The following is a 24,984-nucleotide window of genomic DNA, read 5'->3' as shown; positions in this document are numbered from 1 at the left end:
ATAATTTTCTGGCTCCGTCCCTGCCTAATCCGGAATCTAATACATTTCCTACTCCACCTCTCACAAACATAAAATATAACGGTGGGGTCTACTATCATGTTTGTGAGGGGTGGGATAGGAAATGTATTATGATCCGGATTAGGTGATCCTTTCTGGTGTCCAAGTAGGGCAGGGAGTCCATTATTGCTCTAAGCTAGGCAAGCTTAATTAATATAATTAATTAATTAATTTATGATTAATCATTTGTAACAGCTAGTAATAATTGGACAAAATGAATATTTCTGAAATTAGAACAAAAATAAAAACAAACATTCCACAAAAAAATATTCACGTGTCTTCATCTTCTTCATTTGGATTTTGTATAAAGCATCGAAAAATCGATCAGAAGACACACCATTCGCGTCCTCTCAAGTTTTTGGAGGTCACCTTTTTCTCTCTCTGAAACGAAGGGGACCCCCAAAGCGAAATCATCCATTGACAGCGACACCTGAGGTCGTCGTTTCATCGCTGGAAATTATCGTTCCATTTACTGCTCGCAGAAAAATCTAAGGTTTGATTTTTTTTCTCTTTCTTCGATAATTTTATGTTCAACAGTGAATCCTCATTATTAATATTATATACATTCGTGAGAAACGTTGCGTGAAGGAATCTTCTTCTCTCTCTTTATATTTGTTGATTGCCCCTCTGTATCAAAGCAGTCATTTGGCGAGATATCGACTTTTCCTTGTTGTTCATTTGTTATTTCGGATTTCAAATCGTTCGATTGTTTGTTTTTCTATTTGTTTCGGTTCATAGATTTTGATAAGAATATACGAAAATTGATGTACACAATCGTATAGGGTTTCTTTTAATTTTGCTTCGTCATCAATTTCTTTGAAGGAATCCTTATTAAGGTAAGCGAGTTCATTAGCTCATCCTTCAATTGCTCTGATTTATCGTAGATAATTTGATTTTCGTTTTGTGAAAGTTATCATATTTATCCTGATTGGAGAAAATTGATCTGGATCTTATTCATTTGTGCAGATTTTTTGTAAGGACTCAAGAGTTTTGTCTATTTTATTTAATTCTAAAACTCTCCTTTAGATAAATTGGAAAAAAAAAAGTTTGAAAATGACGATTGGAGGTGTTAAGCCTATCAAAGAGAAGAAGGCAAGGAAGAGCAAGCAACCACTTGTTGATGAGAAATCCCCGTTGCTGCCCACCAAGCATGGGGAAGATAGTTTTGATGAGTTCAATGGTGCTTCCTTCAGCGGGGCCGTGTTCAATCTGTCCACCACAATCGTAGGTGCAGGAATCATGGCTTTGCCTGCCACCATGAAGGTGTTGGGACTTATCCCAGGGGTTGCTGCAATCATCTTTATGGCATTCTTGACGAATGCTTCAATCGAGTTCTTGCTCAGGTTTAGTCGGACGGCAAAGTCAGTTTCTTATAGTGGTCTTATGGAGGATGCATTTGGAAATTGGGGCAGAATCTTGATTCAACTCTGTGTATTGGTTAATAACATCGGCGTGCTTATAGTGTACATGATTATCATAGGTAACATCTTGATTGAATTTGAGTTGTGTTTGTGCCTGATGTGCATCTTCCGGATCTCAATTGATTGGACTCTTATTCATTGTAGGCGATGTGCTTTCTGGAACCACATCTGATGGAGTCCACCATGCTGGTGTTCTGGAGGGTTGGTTTGGAGTACAGTGGTGGACTGGACGATTTTTCGTTCTCGTTGCAACCACACTTGCTGTATTTGCGCCACTGGCTAGCTTAAAGAGAATTGGTAAGATCCCTTTTGTTTAGTCTATCTATTAATTGGAAGATAATACTCTCTGCAATATTCAATTAGTTGATGAAATTAGACTGCATTGGAGTTGATGAATACTTTTGAAGATCAGGTGCAGTGTTCTTTAGATCTGTCAATATAGTTAATGATGATTGGATAATTTGGATTACATTGTCAGTGAACACCACTGCAGTGCATACATAAGTGGGAATACTAATAATGATGATGATGATGATCATAACAATAATACTAATACTCAACTCCTCATAAATTTTGAAATATCAATCAATGTAGGTCTTTTCCGTTAATATGCAACATAGAACCTCATAATAGCATAAGAGGAAACTTGCTAAGTTTTTTTTTTTCATTATGAATCTTTTATCTGCATGTTTTGTTTGTAGGTTGTATCTCTTTCTGCAGATTGCTGGGCTAAATTATTCTTATATCTGTGTTTGCAGATTCATTGAGATACACATCTGCTTTATCAGTTGCTCTTGCTGTTGTATTCCTTGTTATTACTGTGGGGATAACACTCTACAAGTTGATAGATGGAACTGTCCAAATGCCTAGATTGTTCCCAGAAGTTGCAAATATGACGTCGTTCCTCAATCTTTTTACCGTAGTTCCTGTCCTTGTCACTGCATACATCTGCCACTACAATGGTAAGTAATGAATGTGCATTGACTAGCTTGCATTCTGATGCCTTTCCATTTTGGAGGTTCATTGGCCATTTGAGAGTTACGAATTTTATATATTTGAAATGGTCATTGTGGCACTAGCTTTTGCCTAACATTATTCTTCCTCGACATGATCACTTTGATATTATATATAGTCCTATCTTCTACACAGTAATAGATTGTTAATTAAGTCTTTCGGATGAAAAATCTCTGGTATCATGCAAGTTTGAATATGCTTCTTCAATACACTGCTGGAGGAGAGAATTGTGTATGTTCTAGGAGTTGCTTATACTGTGCAATAGCAATATCCATGTAACTGAGATGTTTCATCGTTGGATTTCTAAGCCTCAGATTAATTCCGAATCACATAAGCTATTTGCTTCCTTGACCATGATTCAATTTCTTTTCTTTGAGCTATTACTATTTTAGATGAGTAGCCTATTTTGACGACAAGCTATGTTTGCAGTTCATTCAATAGACAATGAACTTGACGATAACACAAAGATAAAGGCAGTCGTCAGCAGTTCCCTTGCTCTCTGCTCAAGTGTGTATGTGATGACTAGCATCTTTGGGTTCCTCTTATTCGGTGATGAAACTCTCGATGATGTATTGGCCAACTTCTCCACTGACCTCGGGATTCCATTTGGATCCGTACTTAATGATTCTGTGCGCGTTAGCTATGCAGCCCACTTGATGCTTGTCTTCCCTATTGTATTTTATCCATTGCGGTTAAACTTAGATGGTCTCATTTTTCCAGTGGCAAGTCCTTTGACTACAGATAATACGAGGTTTGCCTCACTCAGTATTGGGCTCATTGCTGTTATCTTTGTGGCTGCAAATTACATACCAAGCATTTGGGATGCTTTCCAATTCACTGGAGCAACTGCAGCTGTTCTAATCGGTTTCATCCTTCCTGCTTCCATTACTCTCCGGTAAGTCAATATTTTCATGCATTTCGGTGTATTAAACTATTACTCTGTCAATGTATGCCTAAATACCAAGCATAATTGTAGCATTAGAGTTAATCGGGAATCAATGTTAAGAAAATAAGTTAACTAATGAACCAGGCCTGCCAATATTCTTCATTGGTATCTAATGTATATTTGGTCCAATCTTAACTTATCACCTCTTATTTAATCTTTGTTTTTCTTCACTATACAATATGAGATCTCTGATGAAGTGGGCTTGTGTCCTAGTTAAACCCTTTAGAGTCTTAACTTTGAAGCTTTGCTACTTATCCTTGGCATATTTTTAGTACGAAAGCACAAACCAGAACCAGTAATCTGATAGGCGCCAATCCTTACCAAAAATATCTCCAACTGAACTTGCCTCCTTGTGATGTTTGTTGCGATTCTCATGTGACAGTCCTTTTGGAATCGGAAGGATCTTAAAAAAACTTATGTACTAATGCCCTGTTTGTTAATGTATCTTCTAGTTAAGCTAACACGCTTGAAATTTAGTCATGACTTGGGCTCAAATCATAGCTTACTTATACTATATACGAGGCTCTCTTTGCGTGTATTTCCTCTCCTGAAAGTCTGATTTTCAACTCTCTGATATATGATGGTGTTGTAATTCAGCATGCTAATCATCCATGAAATGTGGTTTGTTTGTGCAGCGATCGGTACGGCATATCCACAAAGAGGGACAGGATCCTAGCCATTGCCATGATCGCCCTTGCCGTCTTCTCCAATGTGATAGCGATATACAGTGACGCCTATGCATTGTTGAAGAATGGCCCAGCTACTCGAGAATGAAGCATCCACCGATCGTTTGGCCCGACTTGGTAGAGAGGTAATCCGAATGAGACTCGTCTTATTCGCAGGATACAGTATCGTAGAACTGTGCTCGGCCAAATTCGATTGTGCCACCGATCTGCTCAACGTAGATGTTGAGTGGCGTTTCTAGAAATGTACAGAGTTGTTTGAGCAACCCAGCATCTTCTATTCCTATGCCATTTGTTGTATTTCAGTGTGTGTTATAGTAGTAATTTTGTTTGCGAGCTAATAATGTGTAAACAATAAACTAAAAAAATGTGTATGAATATGCCTCTGTTTTTGGTTATGCAGTTGAGTGCAGTCTCCTTTCCTATGTACACTATTTTCAATTATATTGGAATTTAGACATATTGGCTTTCTCAAATTATCTTTCTTTAGATTAATTAATTTGTAGTGCATGCTTTTTGCATTTTGATTACCTAGTTCCATAAGATATACTTAGTAGAATTTTTCCAAATTGGTGAAAATCTGAATTGTATTACTTCATATTTGATTTATTAATTCAAAGTTAGTACGATTTAATATGTTATTAATTCTTTTTCTTGTCGCCGCCTCCCAACATATTTATTAAGCTTGCCATCGATCGAGTAAAATAATTTTTTTGTGGGTCTAGAGAAATATATTTTACCATCATTAAACACAAAAAGTAATTTTAACAAATTTTAATGAAAGTTAGTACAGTAAAAATGTTTTGTAAATAATTGAAATGTGAATTATAAAAAATTAGACTCATTCCATAAAAAGAAAAACTTTCTATAAATAAACTAATTTTGATGAATGACTTTAAACGAAAAAAATAAAACAATTTTTCATGAACAAAGTTATAGTACTAATAAACTATAGAAAAGTATTTTACCCTCTTCACAAAATTAGAAATATTTTAGTACTCCATTTCATTTTCAAATTTTTAAACTCGTGAGGAAAGCTTCTGTGGACTCTGAGGGTTAAGTTTATTCCTAGAAAAAAGTTGGCGATTTGCTTGCAATTCACAGAACAAAACGCCGTCGTTTAGTGCTGCACCACCGCCACCAATCCACCTATCTCCGCCGCACGCACAGAAGAACACACACCATGGCTACAAGCATGGGCCCTCCGCCACCTAAAATCGCCACCGCTGACGATGCCGCCGCCGAGCCTTCAACATCCAAGCCTACGGCGATGCCGCCGCCTCCGCCTAGACTCTCGAATCCTTCCAAACCTGAACCCGCCGCTGAGCTATCCCAAGGCCGCGAGGAAGAAGCCGAATTAAACACTAGCAGCAGTGTTTCCCCAGGAAATTCGGATCAAGCTTCTAATTCCAGCGAGAATCCGAGTAATGGCGAAACCAAACAGGAGCAGCCGAATAGTAATTCGGCTGTGCCGTACAAAATTCCTCCGTGGAGTGCCCCCCCTGGCCATGAGTTCTTCCTTGAAGTCCTCAAAGATGGGGCAATCATCGATCGATATGATGTGTTAGTAGTTCTCCCCTTTTCTGTAGCTATTGTATCCCTTTAGTTTTAGTTTATATGCACATTGAGATTTTCATGAGGAGTTTGTCTGAGTTACACTTCTGCTGTTTCTAATTTCAGAAATGAGAAAGGGGCTTACATGTTTGGCCGCGTAGATATTTGTGATTTTGTGCTCGAGCATCCTACTATTTCTCGGTTTCATGCTGGTATAGTTTCTTTGCCTGCCCTTTCTACAGCTATTACACTTAATAGTCTTTTTTTTTATTGTTTTTTGGGTACTGTATATGGCTCCAATAAGCCTTTTGAAGCTTCAGATGATTTCTTTTGGGTGAAATATGTAGCTAATTCACTTGTTTACTCATGAGATTCTTAGTACTTATGTCCTCGTGGAAAACTGTTAATTCTGTGGGAGAGAGATCCCTATGAGAAATGGAACATATATCTTTGGAAATATTTGACTGTTCTGCTTTGCATTGTTTTGTTGTGGTAAATGGAAGATATATCTAATGGACGTTTGACCGATGTTGGATCCTTCGACAAAGAAGGAACATTGGAAATGTTAATGAAACTAAACATAGTTGAATGTTTTATGCTTTCGAGTGTTGTCTTCATGAACTTGAGCAGTCCATGGTTAAGTATTATCTATACATTGTAGCTCTGTTTTTTCCTGATTACTTTCTGTCCAGCTGTGTTTTTTGTTATGTTCCATTGGTTTTTGGTAATAAATATGTAATGAAACAGCCAAGTATTTAGTTTCCATTAAGTACATCTTTTGCATAAGGTATATGAGTATACTATATCTTATATTTGGAAGTTGACAAAGTCTGGAAATTCCTTAAGATGTACTCCTACTAATTTTCTATTATTAATTCCTTGCTTGGTTCCAGTTCTTCAGTTCAAGAGCGACAGAGGCGCATACCTCTATGACCTTGGCAGTACACATGGGACATTTATAAACAAGAACCAGGTACAATTTCCTTTACCGAACTCTCGCGCATGTATTACATCTGCTGATCTGCAATAACTTTGGTTGCTGGTCGTTGAGTTTATATCGTATTGCTTTTACCTATCATTCATGAATTCTTTTTGGATATCATATATTCATATCCCTTGGTAATACACTGGAGGCCCTGGTCACTATTTAGTATTTATTTAAGTCGAAACATTGAGATTATGTTTGAACCATAAATTAGAACGGTATCTCCATCAAGTAATTACTTGATCTTCGTACCATATGCTCCTTGAATGAGGAGGTGAATGTTTGTAACTCTTCATGTATGTACGGTAGACTTCCGGTAAGTTATGATATTCTTTTCTAATTAACTGTTGGGCGAACATCAGGTAAAGAAGAGGATCTATGTGGATTTGCATGTCGGTGATGTCCTCCGGTTTGGCCAGTAAGTAGTATCATTAATAATTTTCCCATGTATTGGATATTTGCATATTTTGATATGTTTTTTACTGTGGCATAACTTGTGACCTCTTTTTTATGCCTGATTTTTTTTTTTTTTTGTGCAGCTCATCTAGACTCTACATATTTCAAGGACCATCTGAATTGATGCCTCCGGTAAGTTTCTTTAATTTAGAAGTCATAATATTAACAGCATTGCTTGTATAAAAGCTATTTAATTTCGAAGGCAGCTGATGTATTGTGGTATTGTTTTGGTAGGAAGCTGATTTAAAGAGGCTAAGGAAAGCAAAGATGCAACAAGAAACAAAAGACATGGAAGCATCACTTTTACGTGCAAAAATAGAGGCTTCTCGTGCTGATGGGATTTCCTGGGGCATGGGCGAAGATGCTGAAGAGGAATTGGAGGTTTGTTGCTGATATTGTTCAAGTGTCATATGAATTTTTTCCAAGATTTTGTACTGCTTGATAGAATATGAGTGAAACTTTAGTATGTTAGTCCTCTACATTCATGGTCTGCCATGTTTCGTTGATAATATATTTTTGTCCAATCTTGCCAAATGGGTAAATTACTGGGAAGTGGGTTACTGTTCCTTCTCTCTATTGGTCATTGTGGTTGGAAAGGAGTTGGTGAATTCTTGAGTATAAAGAAGAGAATAGACATGTTTAATTTAAAGTAGCTTGGTGGGTCTATAAGGATTTATGTTTGCTGTGTTTCAGATGTAGTCATGTAGCTAGATGCTGAAATTGTATTTTTACCTAAGGATGTTAACACTATTTGGGGGGGGGGGGGGGGTAATTATGCTTTATACAAATCTCATTTCTTATACTAAAAAGTGGGGTAAAACTCGAGGAACACTGATCCTATGTTTTCCTACAATGCTTATTGGAAACTAAGAATGAAATTGTGTATATCTGAATAAAGCCTTCGTGAGAATTTCATATTCATATCGGGTGTTCAGTGTTGAAATTGATTTCTGTTTAAGAGCTTTTAATTCCCTATCTAGTTCTTAGTGGAATATGGAACTTGCTCATGTAGGCCGGCCTTGATGAGCAATATGCCCTTGTTTTCTTCATATATCTGAATTCTTGTTGGTTTTGTCATGGCGCATAACATGTGAATTAAATTCACTGTAGTAATACTTTAGAATGGCGAGGAATTGGCTTAGCTTAGTTTATATATTTATTTTACGCTCTACTGTTCTACAAACCAAACACTAGAGACTGGAGTACCTTTAATGTTGTTATTTAATTATTTTCCTTCCAAATTGTGGCATGTTTTCCTCGTCTTATAGCATATGTCCTGTCCTTTGCTTTCTCTAGCTTCACACAAATTGCGTGATTTGTCTTTGTTCACTAATAATATGATTTCTTGTTCTCCACAGTTTTCTGTTTCATTACTCTTGCATGCTTTGTCAAATATCAAAATTTTGTAGCTTCTTTTTATCTCTGTCTTTTTTCATTTGTAAACATTTCTGTATGTTTAGGATGAAGCTGAAGAAATAACTTGGCAAACTTACAAGGGGCAGCTTACTGAGAAACAGGAAAAAACTCGAGATAAAGTTATTAAGAGACTTGAAAAGGTTTGTTACGTGTTTATTGCTTTCATGATCCATGTTAATAAAGCGGCCATGATCCTGCCATGGCATCTTTTTTGTGATTGCTTAATCATCCTGTGTATTACTACTCTTGCATCTATTTGCATCCAAATACATTACTATTGTGATCTTCTTGACATGTAAAATTGGAGAATTCATGTGATATATGATTGTAACATGCATATTTTGGTCCTATTGATCTGTAATCTAAGAGGGAATATCATATGTTTGTTTCCCTCTAACATAGTTTCTTGCTAGCATTTGCAACTCTCATCCATTCATACTTCTTTATGCACTTTTCATAGATATTGAAGTCCTGATTGATCTTGGGACTGTACCACGAAGATTTGGCATCTGACTAAATGTCATTAATTAAGTAGTAGCATATTTAGTGGGTGGTGATTGATGGGGAATATTTTAGTTTTGTGAATGAGTCTCGTTTTCTTTTCCTTGTCATCAAAATCCATTTTAGACACCACCATCATCAAGAAGCAATGTTCTATCTTAGCTTTAGCTTATATCCATTATATAGATTTGCATATATTTGGTAAATTTAAGTCACATTCGATTCTGAACCATATTGCAATTCAGAAGTGAAATTCAAAATCCGCAATATCTTGAAAAGTTCCAAACTAATCTTTCACAACAAATTAATAGAAATGACTACCCAATCAACTTTGTTTTATCTAGAAACCATCCAAATTGTTGAACGGACAGTTTCATGGCAGCTTATCTAAAATGGAATCCTAATTATGGGAAGAAAGATTTTTAGAGCTCTTTTACTTCGTAGTATAAGATTCTAGTCTGAAAGATGTAGTGGGTTAGTTGCACTTGGAAGTGCTGAACTTCTAACTTAGACCATCCTTTTGTTGCAATGTAGCATATCTATCACAGCCATTTAATGCTCTGGCCCATAGGGACTTGGTTTCAGGTCTACGATGAAAGATTAATATGGCTTAGTTTGCTTTATTAACCGGTTCCGCCACTTTTGTAGATAGCTCACATGAAGAAAGAGATTGATGCTATTCGAGCAAAGGACATTGCTCAAGGTGGCTTGACACAAGGACAACAAACTCAGATTGCTAGAAATGAGCAAAGGACATCACAGGTATGAGTTAGGGGTTTTATTTGGTACTTATGTTCAAAGTCTGGTGCTTCTCTTTCATATACTCCCCATTTATGTATTTTCTGTATTTATCTTAGCTGAGTATCGCATTTATTTTTCTGTTTTCTCCAATCCCCTTTTACATAAGGATAGCATCTTCCAATGTGGGTTCACTGCCAACCTATTATCAGAATATATGTACTATGAATTAGTGTTCGGAATTTGGAATCAGATTTTGTAATTCTAATACCCAAAGCTTTATTTAGATAATGGAGGAGCTTGAGAACTTGGAAGAGACTTTGAATGAAAGTATTCGAGAAAGTATAGGTGCAAAAGCTGGAAAGCTGCCTCGTGGTAAGCACAAAGGGCCCATGGGAGATGATGAAGAAGATTATATGAGGTATTACTGTAAAAAAGCTGGTTCACTTTCTGTTTAACAAGAAGCTTATGAATGCTAAATTTCCATTTATGGTGTGTTTTGTCTCTCAGTTCCAAGTACGGTCACTGTAACGAATTCCATTGGAACAGTCAACTGCGTTTTCTTTTTCTAACTGCTGCATGTACTGTATGTTATGTGATTACTGTATGTTATGTAACATCTTTTCTTGTCGGAATGGTGCATTTACTCTCTTCTTGATCAACAGTGACGATGATGATTTCTATGATCGGACGGAGAAGTCCTCAAAACCCAAGAATGGTGAAAGTCAATCAGTGGAAACTGCTGATTCTCTTCTTGATAAGAAAGATGTTCTGGTTAAACAGATAGAAGACAAGGAAAAATTACTTGCGGACGAGGATAAATCGGCAGCGGTGAATGAGATTGCTGAAGCTGGAGATGCACTTGATGCATACATGTCTGCAGTGTCATCTCAGCTGGGTAAGCTAGTTGTCATATTGTGTTATTTAGTCATTTTCATAAGCCAACTACTGTCTCCTTTTATATAAAATGGATGCTCTTTTGGTTGCAATGCTTGATGTCATGCATTCTAATGTGTTTAAAGATACTCACCTAGCATCATGAACTGGTTATCAGTCACCATGCTGATGCCATTTCCTTTCATGTGTTTCCAAAACTTGCCAAAGCACTTACAGCATTGTGCTTGTGCAGAGAGATAATAAACTCAAACGTTATGGAGCTAAAATGAATGCTGCCTCAATTCTCTTTAAGAAAATTAGGGAAGTAATGTTTCCCTTGAGTTGTTTTTCACACATTCTGAACAGTATAAGGCTGGAAGTTTAACTTATTGATTGAAAATTTGACCAGTCCTAAATGGTTGATTTTCCTTTGTTTAGTTAAAGCAATCGAATCTACTCATGCAGTTGTTCCATTGTCATCTCCTCTGCCTTTGACTTTCCTTGTAACTATGTGTTTGTTTCATCTCTCAGCTTGCGCCTTCCTCTCTAAGTATTCTGACCGTGTTTTGTTTTGTTTCCTTGTTTGGTGACAGTTTTGGATAAAAAAGGAAAGATCCAAAAGGAGCTGTCTACTCTCCAATCGGAGTTGGATAGGATTGTTTACTTGCTGAGAATAGCAGATCCATCCGGAGAAGCAGTTAGGAAAAGACAATCCAAAGACCAGAAGCCTAAGATAACCATCGAGAAGCCTGTTTCACATGCAGGCAATAAATCTGCACCAGAGAAGAATAAAAAGATCGACCCTTCGCCAGTAAAGAGTAAAACTAGTGTACCAGAGGCTTCATTAGTTAAACCAATGGAAGAAAAAGCTACAGTTGAGGCAAAATCAGAACCTGACAGTGCGAAGGATGAACCAGAATTAACAAACAATGAGAGTACTTCTACTGCATATACTGTTGCTAAACCTCAATGGCTTGGTGCTGTAGACAATATCAAAAAGCAAGAACCTGTGCTGAAGCCAACAGAAACGCAGGAGAGCGATGAGTTTGTAGACTACAAAGACAGGACATCTATTTTGAACAAACCAGATTCGGCGGGTGGGATAGAAGATGCAGCACCTGGTCTAATCATAAGGAAGCGTAAGCAAGTTGGTCTGTCCAAGGACAGTGATGCTGTAGATTCTGAAACAACTGCTGCTTCCCATTTCAAGGCAGATGATGCTGTGGCCTTGCTGCTCAAACATTCAAAGGGGTACCATGCAGCAGATGATGAAGATGGAGCTGCGACTGAAGACGTACCTGAAAATGAAGAGAAAGAAAAGAAGGGTGGGAAAAAGAAGAAGAGAGTTCTAGGTCCAGAGAAGCCATCGTTTCTCGACGAACCAGATTACAGTTCCTGGGTACCACCCAAAGGTAATTAGTTTACAACTTTACTATCAAGGAACAGCATAATAAAATCTGATATGTGACTCTCTGTGCTCACTTTTCGTTCCACTGTCATTCTCAGGTCAATCAGGCGATGGACGGACCTCCCTGAATGATCGTTTTGGCTACTAAGGCAGCTGCTTATTGGTGTTGGCTCTGATTATACTTGAACGTTTCTCATTCTAATCAGATCTTCTAACGAGCTACTGAATGTCCCTGATTATACGTGAAGCATAGTTGAAATTTTGAACATCACTAATGTGTATATTGATTGCGAAATATGAAAAGTTTTTACATTTATTTTGCATTTATGCCGAAATATGATTGCTAATGTTACTTTGCATGATTTATTATTGTGATTAGTCAGGTGGAAGGAATGGTGCGTTTTACGCTAAATCGTGTGGTAAAAACTTAAACTTGATTCAGATTTAATTTTCCTGAACGCTAATCAAAATAACAAGTTTCTTCTAAAATTGTAAAGAATGAGTATATTTTCACAAGGCTTTTCCAAAGCACAGCCCCTTTCCATCATTGCTCTAAATACACTAAAATATATAGTAGAATTGTCATTATTATTACACCATTATGTGCATCTTAGTAAGATGTACTCCCTCCAAAATATAAACATTTAAAAATATCAAGGATTTTAGTGCAAAATTGTTAAAGCAAAAAAAAAAAGTGTGTTGGTGGAAAATAGATTCTAAATCATTTGAGAGAAAAAATGCTTTAAATGAAAAGTTTCTAATTTTATAGAACAGACCAAAAAGGGAAAAAATTCTATTTTTTAGAGGACGGAAGGAGTATTTGAATGTGAGTAACTCTTAAGTTTGTAATTCTAAAAAATTTGATCTGATTTTTTCCTCAGATTTTTCAAGGTTGTTCAAAAACCATAATAGTGAAACCAAAAACAATTCACTGGGAAATAGTTGCAGTTTACAGTTTACACCATGACATAAAGCAACATACTATCAATTAGGACTCTTCGCAAACTAAAAAATGCACTATCTCCATGCCACGATAACTGACATAACTGAAGACGCAAAAAAATGAGGGCAGAATCATTGGAAAGTCGAAGTTGTAACATGATATACCAAGCGATTTACAACGACACAGCCAGCTTCCCTAAGCAAAGTTATCATCTACATATCCGTTTCCCATTTCAAAACCGTGATCCAAATGAACCAGCCCAGGAGTTGTCTATTGGGACGAGGCGAGCCAATGCCCCAAGTATCGCTCTCTGTTGCTCTAAGTATCTGGTAATAAGAAATAACAGTTCCAAAATTACTAAATTAAGTGGCTATGCTTGTAACCATATCATTGGTGCTAGAAGGTCAGAATTGGCAAATTATGAAACTTCCTTCATATTCCACTTCCACCAATCTAGAGTCGAATCTACAAGAGACTGGTAAACTATACAGTGTTGGACATCTTTGTCCTTCAACATATACCCAATTCAACCAGTATCTATCGTCACGGGGAAAGAGTTTTCAATATGAATTAAAGCTCGTGAGAAACAAATGGATATGTATGATGGCAATGAAAATACATTATCTGCAACTTGAAGACGTTCAAAACATGAAACTGATAACCAATGAAAATGCTAAGATTACTCGCTGCCTGGAAATCTAAATACTAACCTAAAGCAAAGATTAAAAAAAAGTTCTGAGCTATTTCAACTGACCTCCCCTCCATCCTCAGACCTTTGTCCTCACAGGCTTGAAACAGTCGATATTGCACAAAACAGCTGATCTCATCATCTCTCCGAAGCTGCCATAATTAAAATCTGACGGTCAAGGAAAAGTTTTCGCAAATTTGCAAAATACGTAAGCTTAAGAATTAAAGGAATGATAATAACACACATATATAGAGTGAAGGAATTTCATATATCTAAGTTGAGGCCAACCGATCTATGCTGTTCCTAGCTTTCTCTGGCTGCTCAGCGTTATTACTGGGCTTCTCTGTTAACTCCGTACTCTTTCTTGATCTTTCTCTCTTGTCAACACTGGCTCTGGATTTCTCCTTTCGGTCTATACTTTCCCTAGGCTTTTCTCTATGATCTGTGCTTGATCTAGACTTTTCTCTATGATCTGTGCTTTGTCTGGGTCGGGAATCTATACCTTTTTGTGTGTCCATCTGATCCACAGATTCTACAGATCCACTTCTCAGATGCGCTGATTTCTCGATAGCTAGTATGAATTTCTTCAAATGCTTTATATATTCTGGGTAAAGCTCCAGGTCACAGTGATTGCCCCCTTTAACCCATAATGGCTCGTACTTCTCTTTGCACAGCTCCCAGAGCTGCTTACCATGAGAGTAATCTACCACATCATCGTCAGTGCCCTGTTAAATACCAGATAGAGATGCATGTGTTAAGAAAGAGTAGATTGATCTCCCAAGTAACATAAAAAACTTACGCAAGCATGATCTTAGCTATATATAGCAAAAATAGTGTAGGTCATTCCTTGATTACATTTTTTAAAGGATGTTGGCTTATGGAGCATGGAAATGTCTTCATAAAACATTTACAGTATTTTATGCATTTTAGAGACTACATAACGGGTATGGGGTGGATCAGGTGGTACTGTTCGAGTCTCTAGAACGTGTCCTACTGACAAACTACCACTGACTTAATAAAAAATACTACTATAAATGTCATGAATCTAACAGTACATATACTACTAAATCCAACTATTATGCTAGAAAATTTTACCTATCTGAGCATATAATCTCTATTTTTTTCTGTTACAGTATTTCTAGGTAGGGATGATGCACAAAAGTGTCAAAAACCATTCACATGATCTCAAGTTCAGTGACATCTATTACCAAAAATAAATTTAAGAGAAAATGGACAAGTTGAAACAACTGTTGATATTTAACAATGGGCAGTACACAATATCCAAAAATAGTAGTACTCCCTCTGTGGAGTAATAGAGGCGTTTCGTTTTGAGCACTCATTTTGAAAAAATAATAACAAATAGTTAAAGTGGAGAAATAGTAAGGTAAGAAAGAGAATGTTGTAGATAAGACTATTCACTACATTATTCTCTCTCTTACTTTACTCTCTCTCCACTTTAACTATTTATTATCATTTTTTCAAAACGAGAGCTCAAAACGAAACGCCTCTATTACTATGGAACGGAGGGGAGTATGATTTAAAAGCTTCAGTTGAGGATTAATTCTGTATTTTCTGTTCAGAGTTTATTCTCCATCCTTGTTCTGTTCGATCTCTTTTGTTTATACTGTTCGCTTACAGTCATCCTCTGTTTTTACTCTTAACACATTCACAAAGCAAATAGAAATGATGTTCTAAAACCAGCCCACTCATTAAGTACAAACCCTGCAACATCCAAAAGGTAAATCGATTATAAAAAATAGGAAACGCATCACATGACCACCAACAGTAGGGAAAATCAAGCCAAGCCCGATCAGTTATGCTTTCACAATGCGGAGAAATTGGTTAAACCGCTTTGATTCAGTCTTAACTACCAAAAGGCCAAATATATCTCTCTCTTAATCAGTTCAGCAGTCAAAAGCTCTCACTCCCTATCCTCTGCTTTCACTATTTACACCTCTGCCTAACCCCCCCACCCCACATTATCTTCAGCAAAAATATTAATGCATTCTCGTCTCCCTTCTCTAACTCTCTAGATTCTCCACTCGAGATTAGATATTGCCAGTATCCTGAGCCTTTGGATTGACAGCATCACAAAATGCATTAGATACAGATCGTAAAATTTCACCTCCTATTCAGCTGATCATGTCGTCAAATGTATGAGGTTTAGAGTGCATGTATCAGAAGTAATCTGATATCTCCAGATCACATCTTGCCAGTTTCTACATATCTTCACATGGCTTTTGTATCTCGTTTGTTTTCCTATTCCCTTCTTTTTATTTGAACATCTTGTTCTTAGAATCATGAATATGGGGTTCTTTGCAATAGAAAGATAAAGACTGAATCATGGTACATGATTCACAACTATTTTGTTGTTTGAGATGTCCAGATGAAAACAAGAAACTGGCCAACTGAACCATAATTTTGGGTCTAGAAGAAATGTGTGCCTCCATTTATTCAGTTTTGATTGGGTTCACACTTTATGTAATTTCATATTTCAATTTGGTCTATTATGTGACTAACAGATGCTCACTCTTAAAAAAATAGCCTTTGTCTTCCAAAATAATGTCAGCGCTGTGTTGGAGTTTTAAAGGTGAATGGAACTAACATGTTTACCAACAAACCTAATGTAAAATGCTGGAGTTTACAACTAGTCTTATAGATTTATACAGCTAGCAAACAAGAAAAAGAAGATAAGACAATACTTACGTGAATAACCAGCACTGGGCACTGGACCAATGGGATTTTGTCAATATTCTGTAGAAAGAGCACAAAGAACAAGATATTACAATGATATTCAACAAAAGTGCAAAACATGAAACACTAATAGGAAATAATTACCTTATAAATGTCAAACCAGTATGTTCGTTTAACAGGATACATAACTCTAAGTCCTGACAGGATTGGGCTGTGAAGAACCACAGCCCTTAACCTGGACAAACGTGATGAAAGATCCAAAGTAGGACCACTCCCTACCGACTGTCCATACAATATTACATCTTCCTCTTTTACCCCATAAGTTTCTTTCAGGCACTCATATGCAGCTTCAATGTCTGCATAAGTATTCTGCTCACTTGGCTAAGAAAAGAATGACACACGAAGTTAGCCTTTTTTCAATTAAAAGCTCCTCGAAACTAGAGTGATGTCCCACTTCCCATACCTTTCCTGTGGATTGTCCATATCCGGAATAGTCATACCTGCAGCCAGGAAAAAATGATAAGCATCCACACTTCATATTCACTGTTTAGCCGGATTGAAACAAATAAGTATATCATTTATGACATAAAGTTCATATAGGTTCCAAAAATATGAGATCTACATAAGAAAAACTTAATCTGAATTAGATACTCCACATGCAATGTAGTAGTAAAAGGTAAATCCAGTAGATGAATAGATAGTATACGGGAAATTTAACTAGATTGATATAATTATGACCAGTGGCACTATAAGCAATATGCCATCACAATTCAAAATCAGCTCTCAGTTACAATTAACAAATATCCGTATCTAATCCAAAGCTCAATCCAATTCTTATTCCAATCCTTTGCAGGATGTCAGTGTCCTAATCTTCAATAATTCACCTATAATTCCTTATCCTTTTGCAGCTGATGCAGGGAATTGTGATTGAACGCTAACGAGGAGCGAGTGATGCCATCAAGCTACACCGATCGTGGCTAATTTACCACTCATGAAATAATTTCATGATCCACGGTTCCATTCATAACTAATCTCACCAGTGAAACATCAAGAACCTAAACATGAACAAAAATGTAATCACAAATCTCTATGAAAAATACCCCATCAAGTTGACTCGGAGGTGGAAGCTGAGTTCACTGAAGAGATCATACATCTGCCCTAGATCAGCAGCGTTCCCGTGCGAGTACAGCAGCGTCAGCTTCGCCGAGGGATTCTTCACGTACACCGCCACGATCTCCGTCCCCCTCTTCGTCTTCACTTTCAAAACATCGACGTTATCGTGGTTCGCCACCTCCGTCATCTTAAGCTTCCCCGTCTCCTCCGCCACCACCCGGTACGACGGCGGATTCGGAGGAAAAAACGCGAACTTCGCCGCCATCGACGACGTCATCCCCCCCATCGCACACTCACAATAATTTACACCCTAGAAATGAATCAGCCAAAAAAAAATCGCGCAATCGAAAATTGAACCTCTGCCTCCTGATTCCAACCAACAGAGATTGTTTTCATGAAAAAATCACAACGAATCGGGTGATTGAACCGAATCTAGGCTCAATTATTGACGTTTTGGGAGAATGTATAAATCGATAGATACAGAGGGAAAGCTATATGTAAAGGTGCGTGTTTGTGTGTGTGTGATTTTGAAAGGGGAAACGGAAGGAGGGATTTCCGCCGTTAAAGTGGATGGTGACACGTGTGAAATCCCCAATGACGATCGCATCGGAGGGTGTACAGTGATCCCCTTCTTCTTAAAATCGTTGATTATGCAAAGCGATTTAAGGAGAGGTCTGTCGACACGTGGCGGATGTGGATTGGATGGGTGATTGTAGTGCAGTGGTTGCGGGTTAAAGTTGACTAATTAGAGAGGTGGGGTTTTCTCAAAATTATTATAATGAGAAAAGGGTGAAGAACTATGCTAAAAGTGTTTTTTTCATTTGTTTTTCAAAATAATTGAAAAGGTGATTTTCTAATAACATGAAAAAAGTTGATTTCTTTTTGTGTGGTGGGGGTTTTCCCTCATGTGCTTAACATCATTGGGCAATTTCTGTTCATTCCAAAACTTTTTATGTGGTAGCTTTTGGCAAGAATCCAAATTTTACTTATGATTTCATATGGATCCTTAACAATGATGGATTTTTCTTTTATTTTTGAGTTATTTACTTTGTGGTGGATGAATGATAATTACTTAGGTAGATCATTTTAGTTTCATAGGATCATATTCTCACAATTATATCAAATATTTGAAACTGGTGACATTTATAAGAATAGAGACTAAAGGCCCGTTCGATGTTCATTAATTGAGCATAAATGGTGTCAAATCATGAGAAAGTCGTCGGTTCGTTGTTCACTAACTATCAATGCATGGCCCTAGTTTGTAGTTGTTGCCTGCATTGTACACTTTGACTTTAGGTTGAAATAATTAAGACGAAGTACTTGATTTTGAAAATTTTGTCCGCTACAGTTCACCAGAATTGTTGGTGAAATGACTACATCGTCCCTTAACTTTTGGGGGTTCCCACCATTTACGCACGGTGCATTTGAGGGTTCAAATTCATTTTATCTTAAATGAAAGACATCGAAATGTTTAACTTGCATATACTATAAATATACGTTTCATTTCATTTTTATCTATTCAACTGCAATTTAAACATTGCACAAGTTTTGAGTAAAAAAAATTGTCCAGTCTATATTGTCTGATTGTCTTATATTGTTAATTTCATTGCAGAATGTTCACAATTCAACTTGAATAACCGAAAAGCTAAAAATTCATCACATTGATGTCTAACCCAATTGCACTAACACTGGATGTCAAATGAGAAATTGATAATGAGAGATTACAACTTAGATGACGGGTATGTTAATTCTTCAATCAATTGTGATTCTAAATATAGAATGAAAATCTAAGAAATTCATCACATCGATGTCTAACCCAATTGCACAAACACTAGATGTCAATTGAGAAAATTGATAATGAGAGATGGCAACTTCAAATTTATAGTAGAATGAGAGATTACAAAATTGATAATGAGAGATTACAAAATTGATAATGAGAAAATTGATAATGAGAGATTAATTCTTCAATCAATTATAATTCTAAATGTAGAATGAATCAACTTCAAATTCATAAAAAAAATATGGAGTAACTGTTAAAAATTTATAGTAGTATCATAAAGATTACGACATTACTAAATTTTTAAAATAATTGAATGTATTTACAGCAAGGTTTAAAATTTGAAATTCAAAATGCAATTTTCTTTATTTTGTTTTATTAAATGGATAAGGATGTGTTAATATAGTGCAAAATTCAAAGTTACATTTGAAAATTCAAACGGTCCAAAAGCCCAGTGGGTTGGCTGGCTGCGTTATGAATGTTCTTTATCAGTGATAAATGATAGACCACCAAATAAATAATGATTGAGCAATAACTCTTTAGGAAATTAGGACTTATTTATAGACACTTTTTAATATAATAGTCAAGCTGCAATAATTGTGATTCTATTATACCTTAAATACTTAATTTATGTGGAGAAGTTGGTGAGTTCATCATTGATTGCTTATGGGAGTGAGTATTGTGAGAGGAAATCTAACACTCCTACTAATTTAAAGTAAAAGATAAATTATCTGAATTATACTTTGGAATTCATTTCTCACAAGTTTGGCTAATTGAGAGTTTGAGATGATGTGTTTCGGTCATGTTTATACTTGCTAAGTCCTAAAAAGTATTTTTGTAAGTATTATTCTAGAAAACATTGTATTGTACTACTCCATCAAAGATCTCAATCAAATATACATCTTAGATTATTAACATTTTCCATAAATTCGCAATTGAAAAAAAAATGAATGTAGAAATAATGTAGTTATATAGTGTAGAAAATGTGAATAACAATATATATCTTTTTATGTGGGATTTTTCTATTGGTGATAAGCATTAAATTTTTGATATGGAATACAAATTTTTTGAAAATGGAGTATGCATCAAAAATTTGATTTTAAAATAAAAAGTTTGAAAATGAATGATTATACCACGCAATTGAGAATCGTTATGACTTATGGGCATATATCACTAATCATTTTTAATAATGATAACCCAGGAGTAGTAACATAGTACTACTAGTAGTTTCTAAATAGGATTATATTAAGTTCATGGCCACCCTATAATTGCATCATAAGTATTGAATTTTCTTTTGTCCTCGTTGTCAATTAAGAATCCATTGAATATCTAGTACTGTCTGACACAGACTAATTTTCTACTTCTATGTCTTAAATTGCAATTACATTTTCCTTTAATAAGAATCATTATTGCTTATTTAAAAGAAATAATTTTCTAACAAATGTAAGGTCAAACCTACCTACACCAATACTACTCCTTGTTAAGAATTTAACAATTTGATTTCAGCGGTTAATTTGTACTCCTCTGTCCACGAATATGAGTTCCATTTTTTCATTTTAGTCCGTCCGCGAATAGGAATCCCGGTTTACTTTTATTATAAATGATAACGGGGTCTCACCTTCCACTAACTCATTTCACTCACATTTCATTTAAAAATAATATATACAAGTAGGACCCCTACTCCACTAATTTTTTTCAACTCATTTTTCTTAACATTTTTTAAAACTCGTACCGCCCATAAATGAGACTTCTAATGGCGGACGTAGGGAGTATAGTGAATCAAATAACATTAAGTGTGAACACATTAACTTCATTCAACTACAATTTACAACAATTAACCACGTTTTTATCAATTAAATAATTCTTATAGGAGTATATATATATTAACATAGTTTGTTTATTTTAAACCCATATTTTGAATATTATAATCGAATTAAAGATTTTTCGCACTCTTTCGAAAGATGCATATAGAATATATTATTTAGAATGATATTACATGAAAATAGAAGTTTTTTGCGTACAAAATGAACAAAATACTAGTACTGTGAAAGAAATTACTAAAAAGGAAGAACAAATAGAGTAAAATGACATTAGTAATAAAATACTACTATTTCACAATTAGTTCAGAAATATATTTTGAATATTATGTACTACTCATCCCGTCCAAAATAGTTAAAGTGTTTCTTTAATATACTTATAAAGTAATTAAAATTGAGAAAATAAAGTTTATGGAGAGAATGCTTTTTTATGTCAAAAGTTTTACATTCAATCAAGTCCAACTAACACAAATAAGAAATGAAACTCGAACTGTGCATTTCTCAGATAAAACTAATCCAAACGCCAAATTTGAAGTATATGTGAAGTCACTTTTACTTTTGCATAAATGTGAACAACCATTAATTATAATAGGCTTATAGCTAGCATAAATTATGTGATCTCATAAACAAAGTTTAGGGCATATATTAATGAAGTGAGTGAGAGAATAAAATATGGAGTAACAAATTATTAACTTCACTTACTTTTACGAGGGATCATGACTACACTCAAGGTACCCACCTTAGAATAAAAAATGTACATGTAACTATTTGTTCACGGTGATGATAACTATTGAGGTAATTTCCTTATAAAATAGAGTATTTTTTTCAGATCAAACATTATAAAACTATATGAGTACCGGTACGTACAAAGTTAAATTTTTATATTTTTATAGAAACAAAACTTGGATCCTTACATGGCTGCAACTAATCTATATTATGACAATTTTATGGATAATCTTCTTTCCTTTCTTGATAACTCCCTTTTTGTGAATGAAAATTTTCATTAAACCCTAATCCAATTCAAAGTGAATAATGTTAGTCTATCATTGTTGAACCACTTGATCAAAATTCGTCTCCACCTTGCCCATAGATTTGAATTAAAATTTGCTTTGAGCAAAAAACTTTAATTAATTAGCAAAGAAAAGTTATTGCACTTTCTTAGTAGGAGTATTTTTGTTTTAATTATGCATAATATAATTTTTTTAAGATGAAGATTGACTGGGTGCTATAGCATTGGGACTTTAATTGATTTATTAATCAGGGGTTTATGTATAACAGTATAAGGACCAAAATCAGGTCTAGCAACTCTTTCATTAATCAATTTTCTATTAAGACGATTTTCCATCAAATTAAATTTTAGTACATGACATGTCAAAATCTCTATGCGGCCTAAAACGACAACGTTTTTTATGTCAAAATTTCTATGTAATACAAAATGGCATCATTTATGTCAACATATGTATGTGGCCTAAAACGATATATAAGTCGAAATTTCTCGGTAACTCAGAATGATACTCCCATTTAGGTTTAAATCAACAATTTATTATTGTTCAAGACAAATAAAACATTAGCTTTGGTACTCGTAGCATTACTTTCTGTCCACGTGTCTGTTCCTCTTTTCTTGAGCTTCTTCACATGATCAACTCGAACTCCAATTCACATTAGACAAAATCCTACTAATCACAAATATTATTCTAATATTCTATACTATGATATGTATAATGATGCCTTTAGATTTGACAATAAAGCACAAATGATCCGAACTAAAATACCTCCTTTGACCTATGTGGTAGTCTTAATTTGGTTCAAAATTCAAAAAAAATTCTACCATAATGAAGCAAATAAATCATAATTGAACACAGATGAAATCCAGATGGAATTTAAAATAAAAGATTAGTAACCGACTAAGGATGATTAAGCACTGATATCAAGATGACTAATGCTCCTCGTGGCCTAATGAGGTGCTAACACCAAAACTACTATCTTAAATAATTCCTTAAAAGGGAAGAAATTGAGTAATTCTATGCAAAAATAACTAGTAGCCCACGTTCTTGATGCTCAGATTAATTTTCTTTGGGAAAATCTCTTTGTTAATCTCAAAAGGAGTGTGTTTACTTTCCACACACCTCACATTTTAACCTCCAAATTTGGTGCTTTTCTTTTCCAAGTAAGAGTAGTATATTAGACTCCATTGGTGAAGTGAGTTGAGTTTGTGATCAATGATTATGAGCTAAGTAAAATAACTAAATCATGCATACATATACTAAACAAGTTGTTTAAAAACTAGCAAGATTCCTTTCCAAATTTTGAATGAAATCATGCTAAACTATATAATTAACACAAGTATTAGGTATCCAAAGATATGCTTTTTTCACTCTAATCTCTCTCTCAGAGATCATTCAACACTGGTAAACGAATCTCTGACTACTGATAATTGTTTACTTAAAAAAATAAATTAAAAAAAACCCTGATGTTTTAATTTCACCTTTTTGCTCATGAACTTTCTAGTATAATAAGGGTAAAACAGCTCATAATAACTGTCAACTTTTGACCTTGTATTTCATGTGTGACTTCCAAGAAAGTTTAGTTTGAAAATACAAAGTGAAATATTATTTTTGCATGGAATTTCAATTACACACCTCTTGTGATATGTACTCCTATATAGGAATACTTATTAAAATGGTGCAAGATCAGCAGTATCTTTGGGCAATGCAGCTACACCACTATTCAAAATTGGCATCTGTTTTCATATGGTTTTATTCAGTACATTTCTGATTATAAAATGTGATTATTTAATCTATTGAGTTTTCCTAAGTCCTGTTTGTAGCCAGAACCAAGCTTAAAATATTCGAATGCAAGCAGCTAGTTGTCGGAATCCTTACCTTTGACTCCGGTTTGAACTCTATAAAACCACACATTGCATTTTCTGGGCTTCTCTGTTCACTACTTGTTGCAATCTGAAATCTAAAATTGAAGTCATTTTTTAACAAACTCTGGAGAAAATAAAGTAGATGGCGCATCGATGTTTTTCAGGATTACTATTGAGTGTTGTGATCATTTTGGTTGCTCTTGGGTCTGCAGAGTGTGATCAAGGTAGTTGTAATTCTTGTTGTATGATTGTTCATGATCAAGATCCTTTTTTTTTTGCTAAAAATTGAATCTTTTTACAGGCAATCTTGGAACAGAATCACAGAAAGATGTGTTTCTTCAGAGTGTGAGTCTCTTTCTATGTTTGGACACTTTGTTTCATATTAGATGATCATGGTAATAATTATTCAGTGTCAATGAAACAGGATGTTAAGATTCTTTTGGGAAGAAAAATGCTGCAGCATTCCCGAGAATCCAACTCCAAGAAGACCGATGAAACAAAGGCGTTGACTGAGGCAGCGGACGAGGTAGCAAACCTAATGCACAGGGACTATGGAAAGATGGCGCGGCGAAAGCCACCAATCAACAATCATGTGCCTAAAGACTGAGGGATGATGCAGTTTCTGTTAGCATAGATTAATTCCTATTGGCTTCACAATTTTGCTCCACTGAGTGAGGCCACTCCACATATATAGTTTATGTAGTCCTAAACAAAAGTTAGTCATTCAGATAGTTGTGTCTTGTTTAGTTGTTTGATCACAAAAAGCAGATGATATAGTAGTTTTTTTTATTAAGTGTAGGAGTTAGTTTGTGTTTCTTTAGCATCATCATCATCAATAGAGACTTGTTAGTATTGTACATTATACAATACACTTGTTTAGTTGTGTTTTATTTGTTTTGTTTGTGTCAAACTTTTAAGAGAAATAAGTGGTGGTAGAGACATCAAACAAGTATTGATATCAGGTTGTTTGCAAGCAATTTCTACCTACATAACCATATATACGTACTCTATTATTTTGAGTTCAAAAT

The 24,984-nt window shown here is 35.3% G+C and overlaps 4 protein-coding genes across 8 annotated transcripts; 3 read left to right on the top strand and 1 right to left on the bottom strand.

Annotated features, from left to right (window-relative positions):
* The first annotated feature begins 397 nt into the window (after positions 1–397).
* Positions 398–4,519, top strand: LOC125205109 (amino acid transporter AVT6A-like). Of its 2 annotated transcripts, none has more exons than XM_048103924.2 (6): positions 398–550; positions 1,024–1,537; positions 1,623–1,775; positions 2,237–2,440; positions 2,922–3,387; positions 4,074–4,519. In XM_048103924.2, exons 2-6 carry the CDS (start codon positions 1,111–1,113, stop codon positions 4,210–4,212), a joined length of 1,389 nt encoding a protein of 462 aa, XP_047959881.1. In that variant the 5' UTR covers positions 398–550; positions 1,024–1,110; the 3' UTR covers positions 4,213–4,519. The 2 variants fall into 2 exon arrangements, with proteins under 2 accessions (XP_047959881.1, XP_047959880.1); XM_048103923.2 differs by lacking the exon at positions 398–550 and adding an exon at positions 596–893.
* A 615-nt stretch (positions 4,520–5,134) lies between these two features.
* On the top strand, positions 5,135–12,402 carry LOC125207241 (SMAD/FHA domain-containing protein). Its single transcript, XM_048106504.2, has 12 exons — positions 5,135–5,684; positions 5,802–5,887; positions 6,569–6,648; positions 7,023–7,078; positions 7,200–7,248; positions 7,351–7,497; positions 8,577–8,672; positions 9,682–9,795; positions 10,059–10,192; positions 10,437–10,669; positions 11,241–12,059; positions 12,154–12,402. Exons 1-12 carry the CDS (start codon positions 5,305–5,307, stop codon positions 12,201–12,203), a joined length of 2,244 nt encoding a protein of 747 aa, XP_047962461.1. The 5' UTR covers positions 5,135–5,304; the 3' UTR covers positions 12,204–12,402.
* Positions 12,403–12,967: 565 nt separating this feature from the next.
* On the bottom strand, positions 12,968–18,071 carry LOC125205790 (alpha/beta-Hydrolases superfamily protein). Of its 4 annotated transcripts, none has more exons than XR_007173853.2 (7): positions 17,481–18,071; positions 16,844–16,880; positions 16,525–16,761; positions 16,393–16,440; positions 13,931–14,411; positions 13,753–13,838; positions 12,968–13,324 (listed from the first exon to the last, which is right to left on the bottom strand). XR_007173853.2 is itself a non-coding variant. In XM_048104913.2 (7 exons), the coding sequence occupies exons 1-6, from the start codon at positions 17,777–17,779 to the stop codon at positions 13,766–13,768; spliced, it is 1,131 nt and encodes a 376-aa protein (XP_047960870.1). In that variant the 5' UTR covers positions 17,780–18,062; the 3' UTR covers positions 12,968–13,324; positions 13,753–13,765. The 4 variants fall into 4 exon arrangements, 3 of the variants coding, with proteins under 3 accessions (XP_047960870.1, XP_047960872.1, XP_047960871.1); XM_048104913.2 differs by having other exon boundaries at positions 13,975–14,411; positions 17,481–18,062; XM_048104915.2 differs by lacking the exon at positions 12,968–13,324 and having other exon boundaries at positions 13,579–13,838.
* Positions 18,072–24,007: 5,936 nt separating this feature from the next.
* On the top strand, positions 24,008–24,848 carry LOC125203130 (uncharacterized). Its single transcript, XM_048101421.2, has 3 exons — positions 24,008–24,180; positions 24,258–24,301; positions 24,381–24,848. Exons 1-3 carry the CDS (start codon positions 24,099–24,101, stop codon positions 24,561–24,563), a joined length of 309 nt encoding a protein of 102 aa, XP_047957378.1. The 5' UTR covers positions 24,008–24,098; the 3' UTR covers positions 24,564–24,848.
* Positions 24,849–24,984: the final 136 nt, after the last annotated feature.

This window comes from Salvia hispanica, chromosome 6, assembly GCF_029641045.1.
Source record: "Salvia hispanica isolate PSC_SH4W2 chromosome 6, Shi_PSC_v1, whole genome shotgun sequence".
Classification (NCBI taxonomy): Eukaryota; Viridiplantae; Streptophyta; class Magnoliopsida; order Lamiales; family Lamiaceae; genus Salvia; species Salvia hispanica.
Note: the sequence above shows the minus strand (reverse complement) of the source record. Positions and strands in the feature narration are given on the sequence as shown.